The sequence below is a fragment of the Carex rostrata genome, chromosome 17, assembly GCF_964058835.1.
Source record: "Carex rostrata chromosome 17, lpCarRost1.2, whole genome shotgun sequence".
NCBI lineage: Eukaryota > Viridiplantae > Streptophyta > Magnoliopsida > Poales > Cyperaceae > Carex > Carex rostrata.
This window is the reverse complement of record NC_135934.1, coordinates 4,659,808-4,682,145: the sequence shown is the minus strand read 5'-3', so window position 1 is coordinate 4,682,145 and position 22,338 is coordinate 4,659,808. Positions and strand designations below refer to the sequence as shown.

General features: G+C 33.6%; 1 protein-coding gene and 1 long non-coding RNA gene across 2 annotated transcripts; both read left to right on the top strand.

Moving 5' to 3' along the window:
* The first annotated feature begins 14,752 nt into the window (after positions 1–14,752).
* LOC144568587 (F-box protein At2g26160-like) lies at positions 14,753–18,880 on the top strand. The gene is made up of 2 exons (XM_078318960.1): positions 14,753–15,030; positions 17,460–18,880. The coding sequence occupies exon 2, from the start codon at positions 17,482–17,484 to the stop codon at positions 18,607–18,609; it is 1,128 nt and encodes a 375-aa protein (XP_078175086.1). The 5' UTR covers positions 14,753–15,030; positions 17,460–17,481; the 3' UTR covers positions 18,610–18,880.
* An 884-nt stretch (positions 18,881–19,764) lies between these two features.
* LOC144568491 (uncharacterized) lies at positions 19,765–22,023 on the top strand. Its single transcript, XR_013515671.1, has 4 exons — positions 19,765–19,977; positions 20,194–20,382; positions 20,863–21,131; positions 21,270–22,023. It is a non-coding gene; the product is annotated as an uncharacterized LOC144568491 (long non-coding RNA).
* Positions 22,024–22,338: the final 315 nt, after the last annotated feature.

The following is a 22,338-nucleotide window of genomic DNA, read 5'->3' as shown; positions in this document are numbered from 1 at the left end:
TAGCTTTCTTCATATTCCGATCAAGGAGTCTCGGAGGGTGCATCTACAGCGGGGTCAGCATACACCACCATTGGCAATGGCATGTACTGGTTAAGAGGTATAGCGTCTTCTATCACAGGTAGCCAGTCCATCACAGCCTCTTGAATGGATTTCTTTATTTTACCTGTCCAATACAAGCAAGTAGATTTAATCAGCATAATTATCATTCTAGCAGAATTTTGGGAAACATGATTAAAGCACAAGTCATTCCTATGTTTCCATATCGTCCATGTAACAGAACAGAGTACAATTAAAAAACCAGTTCTATCAGAAGAGTCCAGTAGGGAAGCATACTGTATCAAGTCATGCCAAGTATGCCATTGTTGCATTACATTTTGGCTTTTTCCTAACCAGAACCATATCTGTTGAGCTAACCTACAAGTCAGGAATAAATGATCTACCGTTTCGTGGTGATGACAAAATTGACATTGTGTATTACCTAACCAGCCCTTTCTAATCAAGTTATCCTTAGTCAAGATGAAATTATGTGCAACTAACCACATAAAGATCCTTATTTTAGGGGGTACAGGTAAATGCCACCATAGCATTGCATTTTTCGGTCTTGACCCTCCAAAATTCAAAATATTGTAAATAGAATGAGTGGAAAACTCCCCTGATTGCTCCCATCTCCAGGCAAGTTTATCATGAGGCAAGGTGAATGAGATTGAGCTAATAATATCAAGCAATTCTACCCATTCTTTATGATCTATTCCTACCAGCTCTATCCTAAATTTTAGCACCTGCCCTTGAGAATGAATGACATCAGCTAAGAGGACGGATTTATTAATGCATTTAGTGAACAAGGAATAATATTTGATGTCTAAAGAACAGTTTTGGTACCATTGGTCTAACCAAAATCTGACCTGTGTTTGTATGCCGGGAGAATAAGAGGTACTCATATCCCCTATGTGACTGATTTTTAGCAAAGAAGACCAAAATGGTGAGAGAGAAGTGGGATTTGATACCATATATTTATGATGTATAAGTGTTTTCCAAAGGCCCAAAAAATTAGGATTTTTAAGTTTCCACCACCATTTAAGCATAAGAGAAATATTCATTTGTCTAAGATCAAGAATTTCTAACCCTCCAAAGTTTTTAGCTAACCTAGATGTATACCAATCAAGAAGGATATATTTTTTCTTTTTAGAATTACCCTGCCATAGAAATCGCCTTCTAACTTTATCTATAAATTTTATGACCGTAAGGGGAAGTTTATATACTGATAAAGCATATAGAGGTATAGCTGTAAGTACTGAATTTAGAAGTGTAAGTCTACCAGCAATAGACAACATATTACTTTTCCAGATTTGTAATCTACTATCTACTTTATCTATTAAGAAAGACCAATCAGCTATTTGTAATTTTTTATAATGTAAAGGAAGACCTAAGTATTTCATAGGAAAAGATCCCCATGAACATCTAAACAATTGATTAAGATTTAGATTTCTATCTACATGTATGTCATACATTTCAGTTTTATCATAATTAACCTTAATTCCAGAAATTGATTCAAATGCTAACATGGCCCACCAGGCAGCTTCCACATTCTCCTCTTTCGCTTCTAAAAAAAGGATTGTGTCATCTGCATAGTGGCAATTAGTAATTGCTCTATTATCTACACATGGAGGTCCTAAACCTATTACGACATTAGCTAATCTACCTTTCATGAATATTTTGCTAATGGTATCAGCTGCCAGAATATAGAGAAAAGGAGAGAGTGGGTCCCCTTGCCTAACACCTCTCTTACAATAAAAGTATGGACTGAGCTCCCCATTAATATTAATACAAGATTGTGAGCTTTGTAACCAGTTGGTGACCCATTGAATCCATCTACTACCAAAATTTCTAGCATGCAAGATATCTAAAAGGTACTCCCAACTGATTTTATCATATGCTTTTTCAAAGTCTATTTTAATCACTACTCCTAATTGTTTAGCAGAATGACATGAATGAAGTATTTCTTGACTAAGGATGACATTATCTAATATGTATCTATGTTTAATAAATGCAGATTGGCTATGATCTATTAACTTATCCATTACTACTTCTAATCTATTTGTAAGCAGCTTAGATATTATCTTAAAACTACAATTAACTAGACTAATGGGTCTATACTTTCTAATAAGTTTTGCATCTTTTTCTTTTGGAATAAGACATATGCATGACTTATTTATTCTATGTAAGTTAAGATTATTGTTATAGAAATAATGGACAAGAAGCATAAGATCATCTTTAACTAAAGTCCAGAAAAATTGATAGAATTTAAACGTGAAACCATCCGGACCTGGTGCCCCATTTGGGTCAGATGCAAAAACAGCTTGTTTAATATCATCTACACTAAAAGGGGATTCTAATTCCCATTGCTCTAAACTATTAAGTTTATCCTCCTCAGCCCAAAAAGAATTATCTAAATGTCCGTATGTAAAACTAGGAGATCCTAATAACTCTTTATAATAGGCTATAATATGTTTTCTAATTTCTACCATGTTATTAGAGATATTATCATCTATTTCTAAAGTATGAATGTGGGTTTTCTTAGCTCTATGGGAGGCGATTGTATGGAAGTATTTAGTGTTGGCATCCCCCCCTTCTAACCACAATTGTTTTGATCTCAATTTCCAATGATCTTCCTCCTCTTGCATTATTTCTTCTAATCTGTTATTACTATTAATCCATAGGTCCTCTTCGACCTGTGTGTAGGATCTCTCTTCCTTAATTTTTTGAAGGGTATGTAAAGTGTTTTGAAGGAGGGTTTTTTCCTTTCTCCTTTGACCATAAAAATTTTTTGCCCACCCTTTCATTTTTTGTCTAAGTTTTTTTAGTTTATTAGACCAACTTTTAGCTATATCAGGTAGTTTAAGGGGTGTTTCCTGCCACCACTTAAATACCAGCTCAACAAATTCCTTCTGTTCAGTCCATACAAGATCAAATCTGAAAATGGGAGGGGGGGGTGCAACTAGGGTGTTAGTTTGAACTAGTAGAGGACAATGGTCAGAACCTGTGCTACTAAGATCAGTGAGTAAGTGAGAAGGATAAAGTCTGTCCCATTCAGAAGTGACTAAGAATCTATCTAATAAAGCAAACCTAGTACCATTAGACCAAGTAAATTTTCTAGAGAGGAGTTTTAATTCTAACAATTGGTGGTCATTAATAAAATTATTGAAAGCTCTACTGAGATTCATATCAAAATTATGACCTGATTTTTCCCCTTTTTTCCTAATAGAGTTAAAATCCCCACATACCACCCATATATCTAGTGTATTATCTCTAATAGCTCTAAGTTCTTCCCAAAATGCAGTTTTATTTTGTCTTAGAACTGGACCATAAACTACTGTAAATTGCCAAGAAACATTATCTGTTTTATTTTCTACAACTACATTTACACTAAATCTATGAATAGAGTGTGAAATTTCTTTAATTTTATTGCTATCCCAACCTACTAGAATGCCTCCTGATCTTCCTAAAGAAGGAAGCCAGATCCATTGATCTAATCTATTTGAAATTTCCTTCAAACATCTAGTACTAAATACTTCCTTCTTAGTTTCTTGGATAGCTACTAAATCAACCTTATTAGCTATAATTAAATCTCTAAGAAGATGTCTAGTCCTATTAGAATTTAGGCCCCTACAATTCCAATTAAGTATATTCATAATCAACTACTGGTACACTCTGTGGAGGAGAGAATCCAACATCTAATGTTGGTTCTGATGCAGCTACTGTAATAGATTCTAAGCTAACTGTTATTGGTTGAGCTTGGGTAGTTGAGACTAAAATTTTTTTAATTGCTATTTCGAATTGACTTCTATCCATATTTTTTATACTATCTATTATTTTGTAACTATCATCCAGAGAATTTCCTAAATTAATTTGATATACTTGGAACAATCTAATAATCTGCTCTACGGTAAGTCTAGAATATGGAAATCTAGAGATAAGTGTCATACCTGACCGACTGCTACTGGCACCTTGTTTCCTTTTCTGTGCTTTCTGTAAGACTGTCCCTTCATCCAGTTGAGCTTGCATTCTAAGGCTCCTCCTCAGCTCCTTCTGAGTAGCAGTACCACTGTCCACCACTTCAGGAGTTTGGCTGAATGGTTGAGTTTCAGTTTGTTCCGAGTCTGAGATGCAAATGGCCTTATCTGGAGAGGACCCAAGGGTTCTTCTAGCACTTCTGAGTCTAGAGCTCATACCACTGCCAGGAGAAGTCCCTGTTTTCTTCATCATCACAGGTTTGGGAGAAAACTTTCTAACAACCTTCTTTTTCTTAGAATGGGGAGAGAGGGGTGTTTTGCCATAGGAGTTGGCTCTCAGAAGAAGGTCATTAATAGTGATATCCTCATCACTATCATATTCTATGTTTGGCATGGGGGAGAAATCTTTTGCATCAGAGGGGAAAAGAATAATCAAAGGAAAAGGTACAGCTGGGAAACCTTCAATAGCAGGGAATTGCAGACCTTCCCCTACTACTTTGTCCTCAGTATCCCCTTGTTCTACTATCTCCATTGGATCCCCTAGGTTGTCCCCATTTACTGCTCCAGCTACATCAAGTGTCTCAATTTCATGAGTTCTACTATTCTTCCCAAGAACTATACCAGAACCATCAAACACAAAGCCGCCTTCTCCCTGTTCAGCTTGAGTCTGTCGGTTTTCAGAGACAACTACATCAGTTCTAGTGGTATTCGTATTCCCAAAATCTTGATTAGCACTAGTCCCACCACCAGACCTATCAGAATTATTGGATTGAGCGGTTGGCTGAGTAAAACCCTCTGGTGCTGAGGTTTGACCGAATTCAGTCCCATTTGGATAGGGTCTGCCTCCTTTCCTACCAACCCAAGCATTCACTCCTTCAGACTTTTCAGATTCAATTTCAAATTCAATCTGATGCAAGCGTCTCTGGCCCGCTGGGTTGCGGTACGGTATGAGGTGTGTAGTTGGTATGAGGTTACGGTCACAGACTTCCAGCTTAACTCGAACAAACCTAACATCATAGCCACTGTGTGTAGCTGTATCCACTTCTAAAACATAGGCCCCCCATGGATTGAACAGCTTGTCATATTCCTTTCTCTCATTCAGGAAAAGAGGGTACCCATAGATCCTCACCCAGATATGCTCTAGAGCCACCCCCTCATGAAATTCACGTTCCCAAGCAACGATAGGAAACCGTACCTTGTCTAATCGGAGAAAACCGATTGAGGCCATTGATTCCAACCAGGCAGTGTTGGGAGCGAGTATGAGGTATTTGAAATCATCAAAAACCGCTGCGATCCACTGGTGTTGAGCATGAGGGAAGGTTGCTTGGAGGAGGCGTTCAGTTTTCTGAGGGCCCCACGCAGCGATATCGTCTAAAACGAAGCTTCTAAGAAGACTAGCTTCCACCGCTAGCGATCTTGGTGTAGCCTCGAACTCGATGATCGGAGGTCTGAACGCCATCGGAGAGTTTGATTGAGCAAGGCGAGGACGGGTGGGAACAATTTTGGCTACAGATCTAGGGTTTGGGGGAAGGTTGTGTTTCGTCTCTTTAAGTCCATCGGGAGTAACTACGGTTTGTTTGCATAGAGTGGATTTGTGCCCAAATCCGTTGCACAGAAAGCATAATTGTGCGTTCCGACAGGTTTTGCTGAGATGTCCCGGACAGCCACACTTGATACACCATGGGTTCTTTATCGTTGATCTCGATCTGAGATCATCCAACTTTCTTTTAATGATTTGCGCTCGCGATTCCTTTGTCTGAGATGACGTTTGAGATACTTCGCATCTATGCGGATTGGAGGGGATCGCTGATCGATTGACGCCATTAGACTCCTTCACTGGCGCACAATGCTGCGTATTAAAGAAAAACCATGGATTAGTAGAGAATCTATTAGTAACTAATTGTAATTGTCGTAATCTAGAGAAAGGAATGGTCATAGTTTTTTGTTTTTTTTTTTTATTGAAAATCGCCTAGAAATCGCCTAGAAATCGCCTAGAAATCGCTTGTCAAGTAATGATAATGAATTTTGATTGGATCATTCCGACTTATATATATGGTATATATATATGAAGCTCAGTAGTCCCACAGCTGAAAATCAAAATAAAATTATCGTTATAGAGCTTTTAAAATTAAGATACCGGGGAATGAGATTGGGATACTGTCCAACCAGACGAATAGAGCGGATGACAAGTTAGAATTTGATTTTGGTCAATTTTGAGATCCGTTTGCGGTAAAATTCTCATATTACATCCGCATAGATGGATTTTAAAATTCTCATATTAGAACCGCACAGCTGGATTTTAAAACACTGTTAGTATCTAATAATTCATATCAAACAATCACACAAATTAATTTATACACAAGAAATAAACGTGTCTTCAAATATAATAACTAGAAATACAACCCGTCTAGATGTTTTTACGATGTTCAATCTACGGGTAAGGATTTAACAACGAAATTTTGGCTCAAGGTAGCAAAGAGGTGAGAGTAATCTTTTATAGATTATTTTGTCCATGATTCAAAAAGAAAATTAATAAAGCAGCACTGCATTAATGGAGTTGAAAACATTTTCTTCAAATAAATTTAAAGATATACACGATGAAATTTGGAATGTTGTATTACTTTTTAATGTTAAAAATTGAGATAATATTTTTGCTAAAAAAGACGTTATGTTCATTTCTATTAAATATTGAGTTTAATTTTGTTTATTTTGTTTTTTCTGTAGTTGTTGTTTATTAACATCATATAACAATAAGTACTATTTTTATTTTTATTTTTGTACAACTTAAAATTTTGAAATGGACACTATTTTGTTATTTTTTTTCCTTTCGACTTTGTGAACTATATATTTAGTTATTAAAGACATACATGCAGCTTATGAAGCAAATAAGTTAATTTTAAAAATAACCTTTAATTACTACTGCATGTCTTATACTCTTTCTTGATGGAACTATATATTCTCTCAAGAATCACCTCTATCAAACGAGTTAGCATTTTTTTTTTTTTCAAAAACCAGTTTAATAATAGCTCCACCAACGTATCACGTACAGTTTTTGAACCGTTACAATCTATACATATAACGTAGTAGTCTTAAAAAACATTAACAACAAAAATTCGAATAGAGGTTTCGGTTTCGATCAAAACATTATTATTATACTAATAATAAAACTTAAAACTTAAAAAAATACAAAATTCATTTAAATTAAGCCTAGTACTAACATTATTCTTAGATAATTTTAAGATCTTCATTTTCATTCACTGCTTCATTGGCTTGAGGGGCTTTATTGTTGGTGGATGACTTAGTGTTTTTTTTATGCTTCCACAAGTTTAAATTTTGAAAGGACAATTAATCCAACAGGTCATGTTGTCTTTTCTCTTTCATCAAAAGGCACATCATGTGCATCATGATATTTACCACCTCTATTACATTGTAAAACCACATAATTTTTTAGCTTTGAACCACAAATAGATAATGCGTATTCTTCAACCGAGTAAAATGCTCTAACACCATTGAGTAGATCTTCGCGAGTTTTATACTTAAAACTGAGTAATTCAAGTTTTTTGACCTCTTGTTCGAATGAAATTGCTGATTCATCAATATCCATCTATTAAAAAAAATGTAAATAAATAAATTAATTAATTAAAATGTCAGATATAATATCGTAGAATTTTTTTCCTATATTGTTTAAATCTGCTTGAAAATAAAAGTTCCGTCCACATTGAGAAGAGAAACTGAACTTAATTTGTTATGTACCCTTTAAAATAAAATTGATAAGTATATTAAATTACCTTTAATTTGAGAATTGAACAGCAAGTGCATAGTCGAATGATGAGTATTTTTGGGTTATGGAATTGTGCTTGGATTATACTATTTTATGCCTTTAAATTTATTAACCTTAATATTCAAAGGAAGGTTTGTTACAAGCGCACAACCGATCAATGTAGTACTTAGGGTGTCGAACCACAGATAGTATGGTAAATGCTTAGCTTAAACTTTAACAGTGAATTTCAAAAATTAAAAGAAAGTAAAGTGCAAATAAAGTAAATTGAGGGGTTTTGTTCTAATAGTCCTAAGTTTGGATTCAATATCTAGAAGAAAGGAGTTTTAAATAATAAGTGAAAGTAAAATAAAGAAAATAAAGATTGATTTGCTTTCAAATTGAGGAGATCTAGGGGTATTCGGTATACAATCCCTTGTTAATCCTATCTATTCGGTATTTGTTTAAATTCATGTATGATTTAATGAGGTTTCTAACCTAAAGTGTCATCAAGGGTGACTTTCGTGAATTAATAACGTGTCTAAGTAATTCGAATTTTACAGTTACATCATTCACCCTAGCTACCTAAACCATAAGCTCTTGTTAGTCTCTCATCTTCTCGAATATTGGTACTTCACTGTTATGTCCTTCATACCAATATCCAATTCAATTTGAGATGTCCTAATTAGGGTTTGATTTCACAGTTACGTCCTTCATCAAGTTCCTAACTTTAATTTTTGTAGTTTCGGCTTAGATTACAAATTGGTTAGATCATAATCCAAACCTAGGGTATTTGTGTTCATAATTTGGTACTCTCCTCTCGTCCTAACTATTATGGTTCTTTCGAATCCAAGGCGGGACTACATCGATTTCAAATACCAACTATGTAGTTAACACAAATGATAAATCACAGAAATTAACAATCAAATTCCATAAAGCAATCATAATAAAAACAAATATCCGAATAAAATAGAATTAAACAAGTTCATGCATTGACCTAGAGTCCTAGAAAGATATTTACTCCCTCATGGAGAGATCTATTACAAAAATTGGCAAACATAAGTAGAAATAGAATAAAGAAATGATTACATTTGGTAAAAAATTTAAATGAAACAAATACAAACTGATAAATCGGTAGAATTCCTACTGATTCAAATTTGTTTATTTTTAAAATTGGTAGAAATTATATCGATCTTTCTATCAATCAAAAATATGATGTACTATTTATGTTCTCTTTTTTTTTCAATTTCTATCGATAAAGAATTTCCAGTCAAAAGTGAGAGTTTTATCTCTTCAATTTCATAGTACACTCACCGTGCGATTTAAAGCTGATTTAAAATCAAAACCAACCAAACCAATTTTCTGGTGACCCCTTAGCGACACATTTCTCAACACCATCACTTCTCAGGAATTACTACACTGGCATCTAACTTTACCAAAATGGGGTTTCGGATTTTGAGAACAAATCTCAAGTTAGCGCGAAGTATGTTGGATTGGGTCTGGATCTCCAAGACTCCAAAGCACCTTGCTAAAAACACACAAAAAAATATACTGGTCGTTTTGAAAGTTGATCCTGATTTAACTGACGAGCCAGTGTTTACATCCCCAATTTATATTTTTTTTAGTTAGTTTTATACATTGAGAGGATGAAAATAAATTATTTCAATGCATTCATTTTTCAACAATTTTGGCAACCTTAAGCCCAATCTAGCTTTTCTCATATTAGATAACCTTTTTCAATTATTTTTTTCAAATTAAAGAAAATTGAGGTTATCTTTAATTAAGGCACGACCAAAGAAAATAACATCTTTGTTCCAACAGACCGGCATTCTAATACCAGTATAGACTGAATATGTGAGAAATACTTACTGGCCAACTTAGCCACAAATATTACACAACAGTTACACAACATTTTATGTTTAAACATGCCAACTTAGCCACAAAGATTATCAGGAAAATTATGTGAGAAATACTTACTGGCCAGGCAGTGCTTGTCCTTTCTGAAACAGTTTGCCAACATTTGAGTGCTCACTTGTTGCATCCTATGCAACACCCTTACCCATGCCGTAGCCAAAGCCCAATCCCACACCACAACTGGCACCAACACCTAGCCCGGCTTGTAGCCCAGGAAAACTGGGCCCAAATCCTAGCCCTGAAAAATAATGTTGAAGATAATATCAGAATTTTGATAATTTATTGGAATCTTTGTCCTGAGACAGGAATATATCACGTGCAAACTCAGTAAGAGTAAAGAGAAACTAGTTGAGAACCCCCAATTGATGACAATAGACTAGTAGAGTTAAAGAGTTAGTAGTGACAGTGCAAAATTCAATTAAAAAAAAGAGAACCACCTTAGAGTTCAGAGTTTGTGGGAAAGTACCTACACTGTTAATTACAGTAAATTTTGGAGAATTTGTTGCAAACCTCATAATTGTTGAAAAATAAATAAATAAAGCTAGATTGCGCAAATCGCTGAGGGCAACTCGCTTCTTCTTCGGTGGTGGCCCAGAACTGGAGGTCTCTAAGGCTGAGGCGTGCTTGAGAGCTGCAGGAGTGAGGTGAGGATGGGTATTCTCTCTCCTCCATGGCTACTTATAGATTGGGGTTTGAGTAAATAGGTGATCCGCCATGGCCATTGGTGTTTGGTGTTCCGATCAGACTTTAGATGGAGCGGCGAGAAAGAGAGCCGTTTTTATTTTATTTTTTCCTACCACCCTCAAAAATCGAAATTAAATGAATACCATCCGAAAAATTGAATTTCAGATTCGGCCACATTCGCATCATGGATCTGCAGACGGATCGCCAACCTGATTTTCCGAGTGATATTCATTTAATTCTAATTTTTTAGGGTGGTAGGAAAAAAAAACGGGAAAGAGATAGTGAAGGAGAAAAGAGATCTAACGATATAATGTAGTAGTGGTTTGAAAAAACCCGGCTAGGGCAGCCCGTGCCCTCTGCCCGGGGTACCCGTGTCCAAGCCCGAGTATAGACGGGTAAACAGATACACGGGTAAGGGTATTAAACGGGCTGGATCCGGTTTTTCGGTAAAATATCCGGGCATACCCGGACCGTAGTACCTGTTTACCCATACCCGTGAGCCCGTGCCTATGAACCCGTGTACCTGTGCATGTGCCACACCCGTGTACCCTATACCCATGTACCCGTTAATTTTGAATTTCAAAATTTTTCAAATCCACCCCCGCCCCCGCCGGTTCAAATCAAACCAAGCCCGGTCCGGTCAAATCAAATCCAGCCGGACCCACCCGTCACCTCTATTTTTTTTTTATTAGATTTCAAATTTTATTCCCCCTCCAATATTTTCTTTAAATACACCCCTCTTCCTCTTCATATTTTCACTCTCTCAATCTCTCATTCTCTCAATATCTTATTTTATTATTCTCAATTTTTAAATTTATTGTTTTAAAAAAATTATAGTTGTAAATTTAATTAATTCTACAAATACGCAAATGAAATTACGAAGGTATCGAAATTACGGAGTTCGGCACCTCCCGCAATATTTTTCCGTGAGATTTAAATGTTACATTTATTTCATGTTAGATTAATTTATTTTTGTAGAGTAAATTTAGTTTATGCTAGTTTTATTAAATGTTAAGTAATTAGATTTGTTAGATTTATTAAATTTGTTAAGTAATTAGATTTGTTAGATTTATTTTATATTAGATTTGTTAGATTTATTGAATATGTTAGATTTGTTAGATGTGAAGTAATTAGATTTGTTTTGATGTTATATTTTATTTTTGAAATTCGGATTTATTTTTAATAGGTTAAAAAAATATGTTAGAATTATTTTTGAAAATATGTGAAGCAATTAGATTTGTTTTGAATAGGTTAGATTTTATTTTTCAAATTCGAATTTATTTTTAATAGGTTAAAAAGATGTTAGATTTATTTTTCTGAATATGTTACATTAGATTTTATTTTAAAAATGTTACATTAGATTTATTTTTAAAAATGTTAGATTTATTTTGAATAGGTTAGATTTATTTTTGAAAATGTTAGATTTATTTTTAAATAGGTTAGATTTATTTTTGAAACTGTTAGATTTATTTTTGAATATATTAGATTTATTTTTGAAAATGTTAGAATTATTTAGAATAGGTTAGATTTATTTTTGAAAATGTTAGATTTATTTTTAAATAAATTAGATTTATTTTTAAAAATGTTAGATTCATTTTTGAATAAGTTAGATTTATTTTTGAAAATGTTAGTTGAATAGGTTAGATTTATTTTTGAAATTGTTAGATTTATTTTGATTAGGTTAGATTTATTTTTGAAGATGTTAGATTTATTTTTAAATAGATTATATTTATTTTTCAAAATGTTAGATTTATTTTTGAATAGGTTAGATTTATTTTTGAAAATGTTAGATTTACTTTTAAATAGGTTAGATTTATTTTTGAAAATGTTAGATTATATTCTGTTTTTATTTCTGTTTTTATAATTTCTGTTTTTTAATTTCTGTTATTTAAATTCTGTATTTTAATTTCTGTTTTTCAATTTCTGTTTTTTCTTCTGTTTTTTAAATTTCTGTTTTTAAATTTCGGTTTTTAATTTCTGTTTTTTAAATTCTGTTTTTTAATTTCTGTTTTTTAATTTCTGTTTTTTAATTTCTGTTGTTTAATTTCTGTTTTTATTTCTGTTTTTTAAATTTCTGTTTTTAAATTTCTGTTTTTAAATTTCTGTTTTTAAATTTCTGTTTTTATTTCTTTTTTAAAATTTCTGTTTTTAAATTTTTTTTTTAATTTCTGTTTTTCAATTTCTATTTTTTAATTTCTGTTGTTTAATTTCTGTTTTTATTTATGTTTTTTAAATTTCTGTTTTTTTTATTTTTGTTTTTTAAATTCTGTTTTTATTTCTGTTTTTTTTAATTTCTGTTTTTTAAATTCTGTTTTTTAGTTTCTGTTTTTTAATTTCTGTTGTTTAAATTCTGTTTTTATTTCTGTTTTTTACATTATGTTTTTATTTCTGTTTTTTTTATTTATGTTTTTTCAATTCTGTTTTTTAATTTCTATTTTTTAATTTTTGTTGTTTAAATTCTGTTTTTATTTCTGTTTTTAAAATTATTGTTTTGTAATTTTTTGTAATTTTTAAATTTTTTTTTAATTCTGTTTTTTTTATTTCTATTTTTTAATTTTTATTTTTTAAATTCTGATTTATATTTCAAATGCATGTTGTAATTATTTTGAATAGGTTAGATATATTTTTTCAATGTGTTAAGTAATTTGTATTTATTTTTTGAAATAGGTTTAAAAAATGATAACTCCTCATCGCGAATCGGTGGAAAAAACCATCGCAAGATTTTCGACCGATGTTTTTGGTCCCAATATGCCACCACCTAATTATCCACAAAATTATCAACCCAATTATACTGATAGTTTCTCCCAAATGCCACCATCTAATTATCCACAAAATTATTCAAGAAGAGACCAAATGCTACAAACAAATTATCAACAAGCCCCACAAATGAGTGCACCGCCACCGTATTATACTTCAAACGATCCAAACGTATTCATTCCACAAGAAACACTTCAACCGACACCACCGTATACATATGGAGGTATGGGCTCTTCTTCTGTAGCATCGAGTCAATTCACTGACACTGCCCCTATAGGAGATACTCCTTCGACAGGTGAACCTGAAATTCAAGAAGAAGTTGTCCCTCCTTCGACAAGTGTCCTGCCACAAGAACCAGCAGGAAAGAAGACCAAAAAACATCCTCCCGAATACAATCAACCGTGGGTGAAATTTTATAAGATTACAAAAAATGATGGAGTAAGTTTACCAAAAATGATGGAGTTATGCACTATCTAGCATATAAAGTAAAAGGTTGCAAGAAAAATTTTGAGTATAAACAACCTAATGGTATGACTAGCTTTAAGAGACATACTGAAATGTACGAAAGAAAAAGGGTGAGGTTCCGCCTATGTTATTTTACATAGCTGGTCCCAAGCCCGAAATAAAGGAAGAGGGTAACTTTTATTTTTTAATATATTATTTTAAAATAATTCATAATTATTTTTAAAATAATTGATTTAAGAAAAAATTTATTTTATTGTTTTAAAGTTTCTGATTTAATTATATTTTTAATTTATATTTAATTTAATCTATTAAAAATAAATGAACATTTAGAAAATATATTATCAATGAACGTTTAGAAAATATATTATCAATTTAAAATATAAACTAAAAATTTTGAGATATAAATAAATTATGAAACTATATAATTAGAATGAGAATTTGAAAATAAAATAAAATGACTTGTGTAAAGAAATAAATAAATATATTTGTACTTAGCAGAAGAAATATACAAATTTCCGCATGAATAATTTATATATATAAGTTACAAATTGTATTTATTTATATACTATTTGATATTGAACTATTCAGATTTTAAAAGTCGAATTATAAACATGTAATAATATTCATACGACAACGACACTGTAAAAAAAAAAAAAAAAACTCGGACCGGACTGCCCGGCCTACCCGGACTGCTCGGCCCCCCGATCCGAACCACCCTGCCCCTGAGGGTACAACGGGCACGGGTATTAAACGAACAGGACATAATTTTTGAAAAAAAAAAACCCGTAATACCTGGCCCGTGGTACCCATATACCCGCCGTGTCCGTGCCCTCGCCCACCCATGCCCGTGCCCAAGTGTGCCCGAACCACCCGGCCCCTGTGCGTGAGCAAAACACTATAATGTAGCAGGGAAAAGAATGTTTTATCCCTAAATAATTTAAAGTGGAAGGCATCCGATCAATGAGTCTCTCCGATTAATGGTCAGATTTAATTAAAATTAAGTACTGTAGCCACATTCGGAAATAAATCTGCTGTGATTCTTCGGGGATCGCAGGGCCCTGTTATTTCAAATCCATTCATTTATCTGTCTAGAGATTCGTGCATAAAAAGTAAGGGTTATTAAGATTTGTGCATTTCAAAAAATGAAAAGTTAGAATTGGAATAACAGAGTCCTGCGATGCCCGAAGAATCACAGCAGATTTATTTCCAGCCACATTCAAGTACATTAAAACTGGACTGTTGTCTGTAGTGCATCTATAGACAAACCCTAGAAATACTGAAGAAGCGCCTCCGTCCCTGTCCTCCTCAGCGCATTTCTTTCAATCCCTTGTCATCCGCCCCTGTGAAAGAAAAGAGAAATCGTCGGCCACACCCTCTCCAGCACGACCCCGCTCTCTCCAGCGCCTCCACCCGTGCGCGGTTCCTCCTCTCCGAAAAGCGGCTGTGAGCAACTGTTATCTCTCTCCCTTTATCTTGAATTTTCATAATTTTAATATGGATGATAGGGCCATGCATAAAATCCTTATAAAAACCTGCTGGCAAGCCCAAATAGTAAGCCCGAATAACTCCAATACCCGGAAGTGACACATTCGGCCTCAACATAACTCGCAAACCCAGCCTGCGAGTTCACTTGTGAAAAGGCTTAACCCGAGAAACCACCCTGAACCCAAACCGACATAATACTCTATAAATACCCCCAAGGTTCTCTGAGAAAAGGGACCCGGAATATCAGAACAGACCCATACGAAAAGAATAGAGTAAACTTACCCACAGAATCCAGACTGACCTCAAGCCGGACACATAATAACTAACCACCTAACAAACGCGGACTAAGCACTCCTGCTTAGAACGTGCTAGCCTTAACTACGAACTAATCTCGGGGCAGAATAGGATGTATCAGGTTTTGAGATGTCTGGATCATTGTAAATTTTAGTAGAATCTCTGGTAATGTTTTCCTTTCCAGGTTTTGAGAATGAAACTTTTCTTTTAAGATATCCCATTACATCAACCAGTATCAGTTGCAAAGTTTTAATTTCGTAAAATCGGCACTCGTTATCAGCTGCCAGAATCGTATCATATAATGTTGTTATTTATTTATATTTTTTTTTAGCTAAAATGAAGGCCACCTTAAACCTTGTCTCGGCATTCATTTCTTTTTTAACCACAGAGTTGGTGTTTGGTTATACGTCAGTGATTTGTATTAAAAAAAAATGCATTCACGTGTTGTCCTTGTTCGGAAAATGGGTCTTTTTAAATTGAAGGAAATTTAAAGAAATCATCATAACATACAGTAACATATTTGATCTTTTTAAATTGAATTCCTCGCATCACGTAAGTGTTGGAGCTTCGTATTCTTTTTTGTTTTGAGAAATTTAGTTTTGATCTCCATAAGCGGAGATTAGGGTTTTTAACTGGGAGCGAATTCAATTAGCTAGGGTTTTAATTAGAGGATAGGATTATGAAACCCCCCATTCAAACTTTTTTTTAATTGTGTTTAATCCATTTAAATGGGGTTTGTTTGTGGATCTTTTTTAGAACGCCTTGTTTAATCCATTTAAATGCGGTATCTGCTTGTAATGTTTTCTTTTTAGGTAGGGTCACTTTTTTAGAACACCTACATTTATATTTTTCTTTTCTTGCATTACAAGTTTTATATTTTTGGAAGTAGAAGAAACTTTTCTATTTGAAGAATTTTTTTTTTAGTATTTCTAAAGTTGGAGGGGCATGTTTAAAAATATAAATTGTCAGAAAAAGTTAGAAAAAAAATAGAAGACAAAAGCAGAGATAGATTTGGGGAAAGAGAATTGTCTTAGATCTGTTTCAGTTCCTTGATAATTCTCCAATATCGGCATCAATTTTCTTCCTTGGTTCCAGCAGATTAGAGGTCTCTCTCTCTCTCTTCTCTTCTTCTAGGTTCAGTCTTGACCTTGGGTTTTTTTTTTTTTTTTTAATCTCTGTCCTGTTACTTGCTCTATCTTCAAAACGCTGACAAATAACCAACATTAGGGATTACCCAAATTTGTAAGCTCTCAAATGATAGATTAAGAGTTTAGCAGGGGTAGTTTTTTTTTTTTTTTTTTTTCTCTTAATACTGTTAGTTAGTTCATTTAGATCTTGTACTGGTTATAGCACTGTAATTCTTTTCATTTCCAGTTTTAAATAGTTGCCTATGGGATTTTTAGTCAAAAAAAAAAAATTACTTGAGATGTCTGGATCATTGTAAATTTTAGTAGAATCTCTATGGACTCTGGTAATGTTGTCGTTTCCAGGTTTTGAGAATGATACCTTTCTTTTTAAGATATCCCGTTACATCAACCACTGTTGGTTGCAAAGTTTTAATTCTAGAAAATCGGCACTTGTTATCAGCTGCCAGAATCGTATCATATAATGTTGTTATTTTTTTATTTTATTTTTATCTAAAATGAAGGCACCTTTAAGCCTGCCTCGACATTAAATTTTTTTTTAATTAGATGCCTCTTGTGATAATTGAACACGCATCTCTTCATGAAGAAGCGAGACATACTTTTTGTATTTTACCATTACTTACAAGCCATGTTTCATGTCATTATTAACCACAGAGTTGGTGTTTGGTTATACACCAGTTATTAGTTTTTCTTTCCTTGTTTGGAAAATGGGTCTCATTAAAATGCATTCAGGTTTCTTGTTCCAAAAAATGTAAAATTTAGTCTCCAAGCACATTTTAATATAGAGATCATATCTAACGGTTCGGATCGGTTATTTGGACTTTCAAAATGAAAATATGGCGTGGAGTACAAACGCATTAATTATGAGCCATGGCTCACCCAAGTCAATATATATATATATATATTTGATCCTTATAGAATTCTCAAACACTTGTATATATATTGCAGGGAAAATCAACAGGGGGCATATATGGAATCTACATTGATTCCAGACTGGTCGGAGCTCCATAGTGACATACTTGAGTACCTGACCAGCTTCCTCTCCCTGAGCGATTATAGTAGATTCGGTGCTGTCTGTCGAAATTGGTTCTCAGCGGCAAAACAAAAGCGTCATCCGCCTCAGCAATTACCATGGTTGGTAATGGGTGAGGATGATGCCACCCACAAATGCAAGTTCTATAGCATCGAAGAAAAGAAACATTACTTAATTGACATTCCCGAGCTGCGTGGGCAGCGGTTGTGTGGTTCATCCTATGGATGGCTCTTCACATTGGATATTGAATTAAATTTTCGTTTGCTCAATCCATTTACCAAAAAATGCTACATCCTGCCTCCTCTTCCTCCCTATGATAAAAATGTGAAAAGACCTTATTTAAAGGTGAGCCCAAATGGAGAAGATTATACATTTGAAGAAATACAGGTCCGTTTGGTGTCCAAGGCCATCTTGGATTGTGATCCTAGTAAATGCTCGGATTTTAAGGTGTTAATAACGTATGGCAATATGCGGGAACTAGCATGTTGGTGCCCTGGTGATTCGGCGTGGACGCTGATAAAAGGTTGGTATGCTATAATTGATGACATTATATTCTTCAAAGAGAACTTCTATGCTGTTGGAAATGTAGACAGACACGATGAAATATATGTTGTTAATGTCGGGCCGGATCCAAAAATTAAGCTAGTTGGGCCCAAGGTTCTACAGCTTGATGCATTTACACACCTAGTGGATTATATGGGACAGCTATTGCTGGTGCATAGGTGGCGAGAGGAAATCAAGGAGGATTGTTATATCACCACAAAAATTATTGTAAAAAATATTGATATAGAGGAGGCAAATTACTCGAGGTACAAGCTGATGGATGGGCATGCGGTGTTTATTGGTGCAAACTCATGTGTTACGGTTGATGCTAGCAAATATCCTATGTGCAAAAAGAATGCTCTCTACCTAACTGGTACGCCTCACTATTATGAAGATGAGATTGGGTGTAAAGATCTCCAGATCTATGACATGGATCAATGTTCATTTTCTAGATATTATAGCTCCAAACCATACATCCCCTATGTAGCTTCTCCAATTTGGTTTATTCCTAACCTTCGGTGAGAGGTAATATTGCTCTGCTGTATGGAATGCAAAGCAATTTTCTAACCTTCAGTTTGTTTGCCCTCTGCAAGTAGAAAATGTGAACTCAAAAGTAAGAATATTGTTAGAATCAAAAGCTAGGTAATTAAGTGCTATGAGATTTTATTAAATTTGCATTTCTAAGTAGTCTATTGATTAATGTTTTGTACATGCTATTTTAATTGTCTAGCTTTTGCGCTTGTTCTGTATTGAATTAGTTGCCTTGTTACATTATGAATCATATCTTATTGAATTAGTTACCTTGTTACATTATGAATTATGATATGAAGAAGCGCTTAATTGATTTTTGTTGATTTTCTCTGATTTCTAATTATGAAATATCAAAACATGTATCAAATTAATAATATAATAACAATACACATTTTTGTTAAAACAAAATTCTAAGAAACATAGACTTGATTGATAGTTAGAATTTGTTTGCACAATTCATATGATATATATTATATAAGAATTGAATAAAATAACAATTATATGATATATCATGCAAAACTCTCTCCCCTCTCTCTATAAATGTCATTTTCTCTCATACTAATTTCTAATGAAAAATCTTTTCATACTATTTGGTACTAAAAATTTAATTAAATGTGTGATAAATTTCGTCATAAGAAAAAAAATTATATGTATTAGACTTTCAATAAAATATATATATATATTCAATGAAAAGATTTTTTTTTCTGCATGCACATATAGACACATTGTATACACATGCACATCCAAACTTTTAGGTTATGTATATATGCAAATCTAAGATTTTATTATTTTTAATCTTACTTTTCTGATAACATTTTTTATTTTGTTCATTTTATTATTTTTTTGGTAGCATTTTGTGTTTCCTTTTATTTTAGACGAACCTCTATTTTTCTTTTTCCTTTTCTTTTTTCTTTCGGTTGTAACAAGATATGAAGTTGAATTGATGATTTTGCTCTATTATTATTAACGATGGAGTAGGGTTCCAATACACCCAAAATTTTCTACTCCCATTTGCTCCCAAACCTGCACCATCAGATTTGCGTGAAAAATAGTGCAGATCAGAGCGCTAATGAGCGCAAAAAATCCACTGTCCAGTACTGGACGTCTCCTGTTACCCTCCCTGCCTCAGCGATGAGCGATCCATCTCCTTCCAGAAAAAACGCATTCCTCGCTCCCTCCCAACCCATCAGCGCACGGACCACCCTTCGCCGCTCTCTCTCTCTTCCATCAAACACACACAAAATCTTCGCTGCTGTCTCTCCTATCAGACCTCTCTCCCTCGCTCTCGTGTCAGCCTCACCCCAGCACATTCCGATGGCTGTCTCTCTTCTGTCTTGCAAGGAATCAAAAGAGTACCATGTAAGTCTCTCTGTCTCTCTTCCTCCCTCCTATCTCTGTGCTTGAGAATTTTCAGAATCGAAAAATGCATGTAATTCTATAATTTCAGATATATTCCGAACATTTCAAACTGAAATTTTTAGATGAATTGGATATGTTTTGTGATAATTTTAAGATTGTAAATTTTTAAGAGACATTTGTAAATTTTTGGGATAAATTTTGAAATTTTGTTGTTAGATAAGCAAGGAGATGATGACCCTGCCTGTGATTAACTGCCACCAAACACAAGGCCAACGAAAAACCTGTTTGTCATTCACTTTGACCCATATGGGAAGATTATGAATATGCAAATTAGAAGGAACTTTGTATTTGTTCAGTTTGAGAGTGAAGAGGAAATGACTCAAAATTGGAATGCACGCATGACAGGTTCCTAAAAAATAGTCTCCTTTTCATGAGATTTTGAATTTCTAAGACTGCTTTGTTTGAGCAGCTCTCTGTTAATGTTAACACTTAACACACATCGATCTTGTTTGTAGTGTATAATGCAATTTTTTTGACATCTTATTTATTAAATTCTAAACGTAAAATAACCATAATGTTACTAACTATACTAACCAATCAATCTCTTCGAAACCTTTAAAAGTTTCAATTTCTGTTTCATGCGAATGAAAATAACTCAACCTAGGGGCAAAATGGTCATTAATTTGAGGATCTGACCTAGCTCTATCAGAAAATTGATTTAATGATTATGTGTTATCCACAACTAGCTAAAAAGATTGCTGGATGTTATTTTAAATACTGATGATTTTTTATTTTATTTTAGATGCATGTTCTAATAAAATATTTGATAGCTTTTGCAAAAGAAATCTTCTTGTAATGCCTATTTTGTTATTTAACTGAATTTAGGTCGTAGCCGAGTTGAGGAACCCGGTAAAAAACACTCATGTGTATCTATTCACGAAGCACGGCAACGACTTGGGCAACTTGAACGAATGAGGCTCAACTCAGCTGTGTCAAGCTTGGATTGACAAGGGTCGATTATGTGACTGATCACAATGCTGGTACTGGTATTGTATTTTTCAGCTTTGGAGAGAGATTTTCAAGTATGACTTGGGGGGAGATTTGATGCGAATTACCTGATTTTATCAGAGTTGATTTTTGTCTAGTGTAGGGAGGTACTACTCTTAATTTAACCTAATTCAATCTCAACTTATGCAAATTGCAAAACCTGTGTATGAATGTTAGCTCTTGTTTCTACAAAATCATGCTTTCTTATTCAACAAAAACATTTACTGTCTTGTCATGTATGTCAGGTAAAAAGCATGAAGAGTTCAAAGGCATTTGGCAAAGCTCTTTCAATTATTCACAATGACCAGAACATCCAGAAGAAATCAAGGAAAAATGAATGAATCCTATGATTTAAATAGATTCCTCACATTGATCTTATATTTAACACACTAATTCAGATTCAATTTGTCGAAGACTTGATATCAGTACCATAGGCAACAAGATTTGTTTAGATTAGAGTATATATTTGTTTTGATTAGAAATTCAATCAGAATTTGAAATTAAAGGAACTGGTATTTAGATTAGAGTATATATTTGTTTAGATTCAGATTGCAAAGTTTCATCTCTTAGAATAAAATGCGTAAAAACTGCAACTAAGTCCCTATTATTATTTCTTATTATATTTTCTTTTAAAATGCTTGGAAAATCATAGAATGCTTGAGGTTTGAAACATAAAACACAAGTATAAGAAATAGCATTACATTCATCTCCAATTTAGAATAAAAACTGAATAAAAAAATTACAGTAACCTGAATAAAACTAAAACTGAAATTAAACAAGGTATATGAATCCATATGACAACAAATTAATTAAACAAGGAATATATATCAACCCAACTAATATTCAACTGAAATTAAACAAGGTATATATTTTATTGTTTCAGCCTACAACCAATTCCACTACAAAATACTAGAGACCGCGTAACTTTTTCATGTCAATCCATCTAACAACAAAAAATTTACAGATACCCAAAAGTTTGAATAAACTGAATAAAACTGAAAGCGATCCAAGCTCTATTCAATTCTTGAGTTTGTTACTAATCACATGATAACAACTTATAAAACTAGAACTCTATTCAACTCGTGTCATCCATCTCCGTGTTTGGTGTGTTTTTGTTTCTTCATCCCAGCTCTAAAACCAAATCTGCTCCTTTCACTGTGCCAGCCAGTTTAAGCTCTCTTCTCCAAAATTACTCTTTTAGAGGAATTTTTCCCTGATACATTTAAAGATGATAGCAAAAGGCAAAGATATATCAATAGCAACTATGAAAATTAGATATGGCTTTATTCAATATTTTTTAATATCTTTCTCTCA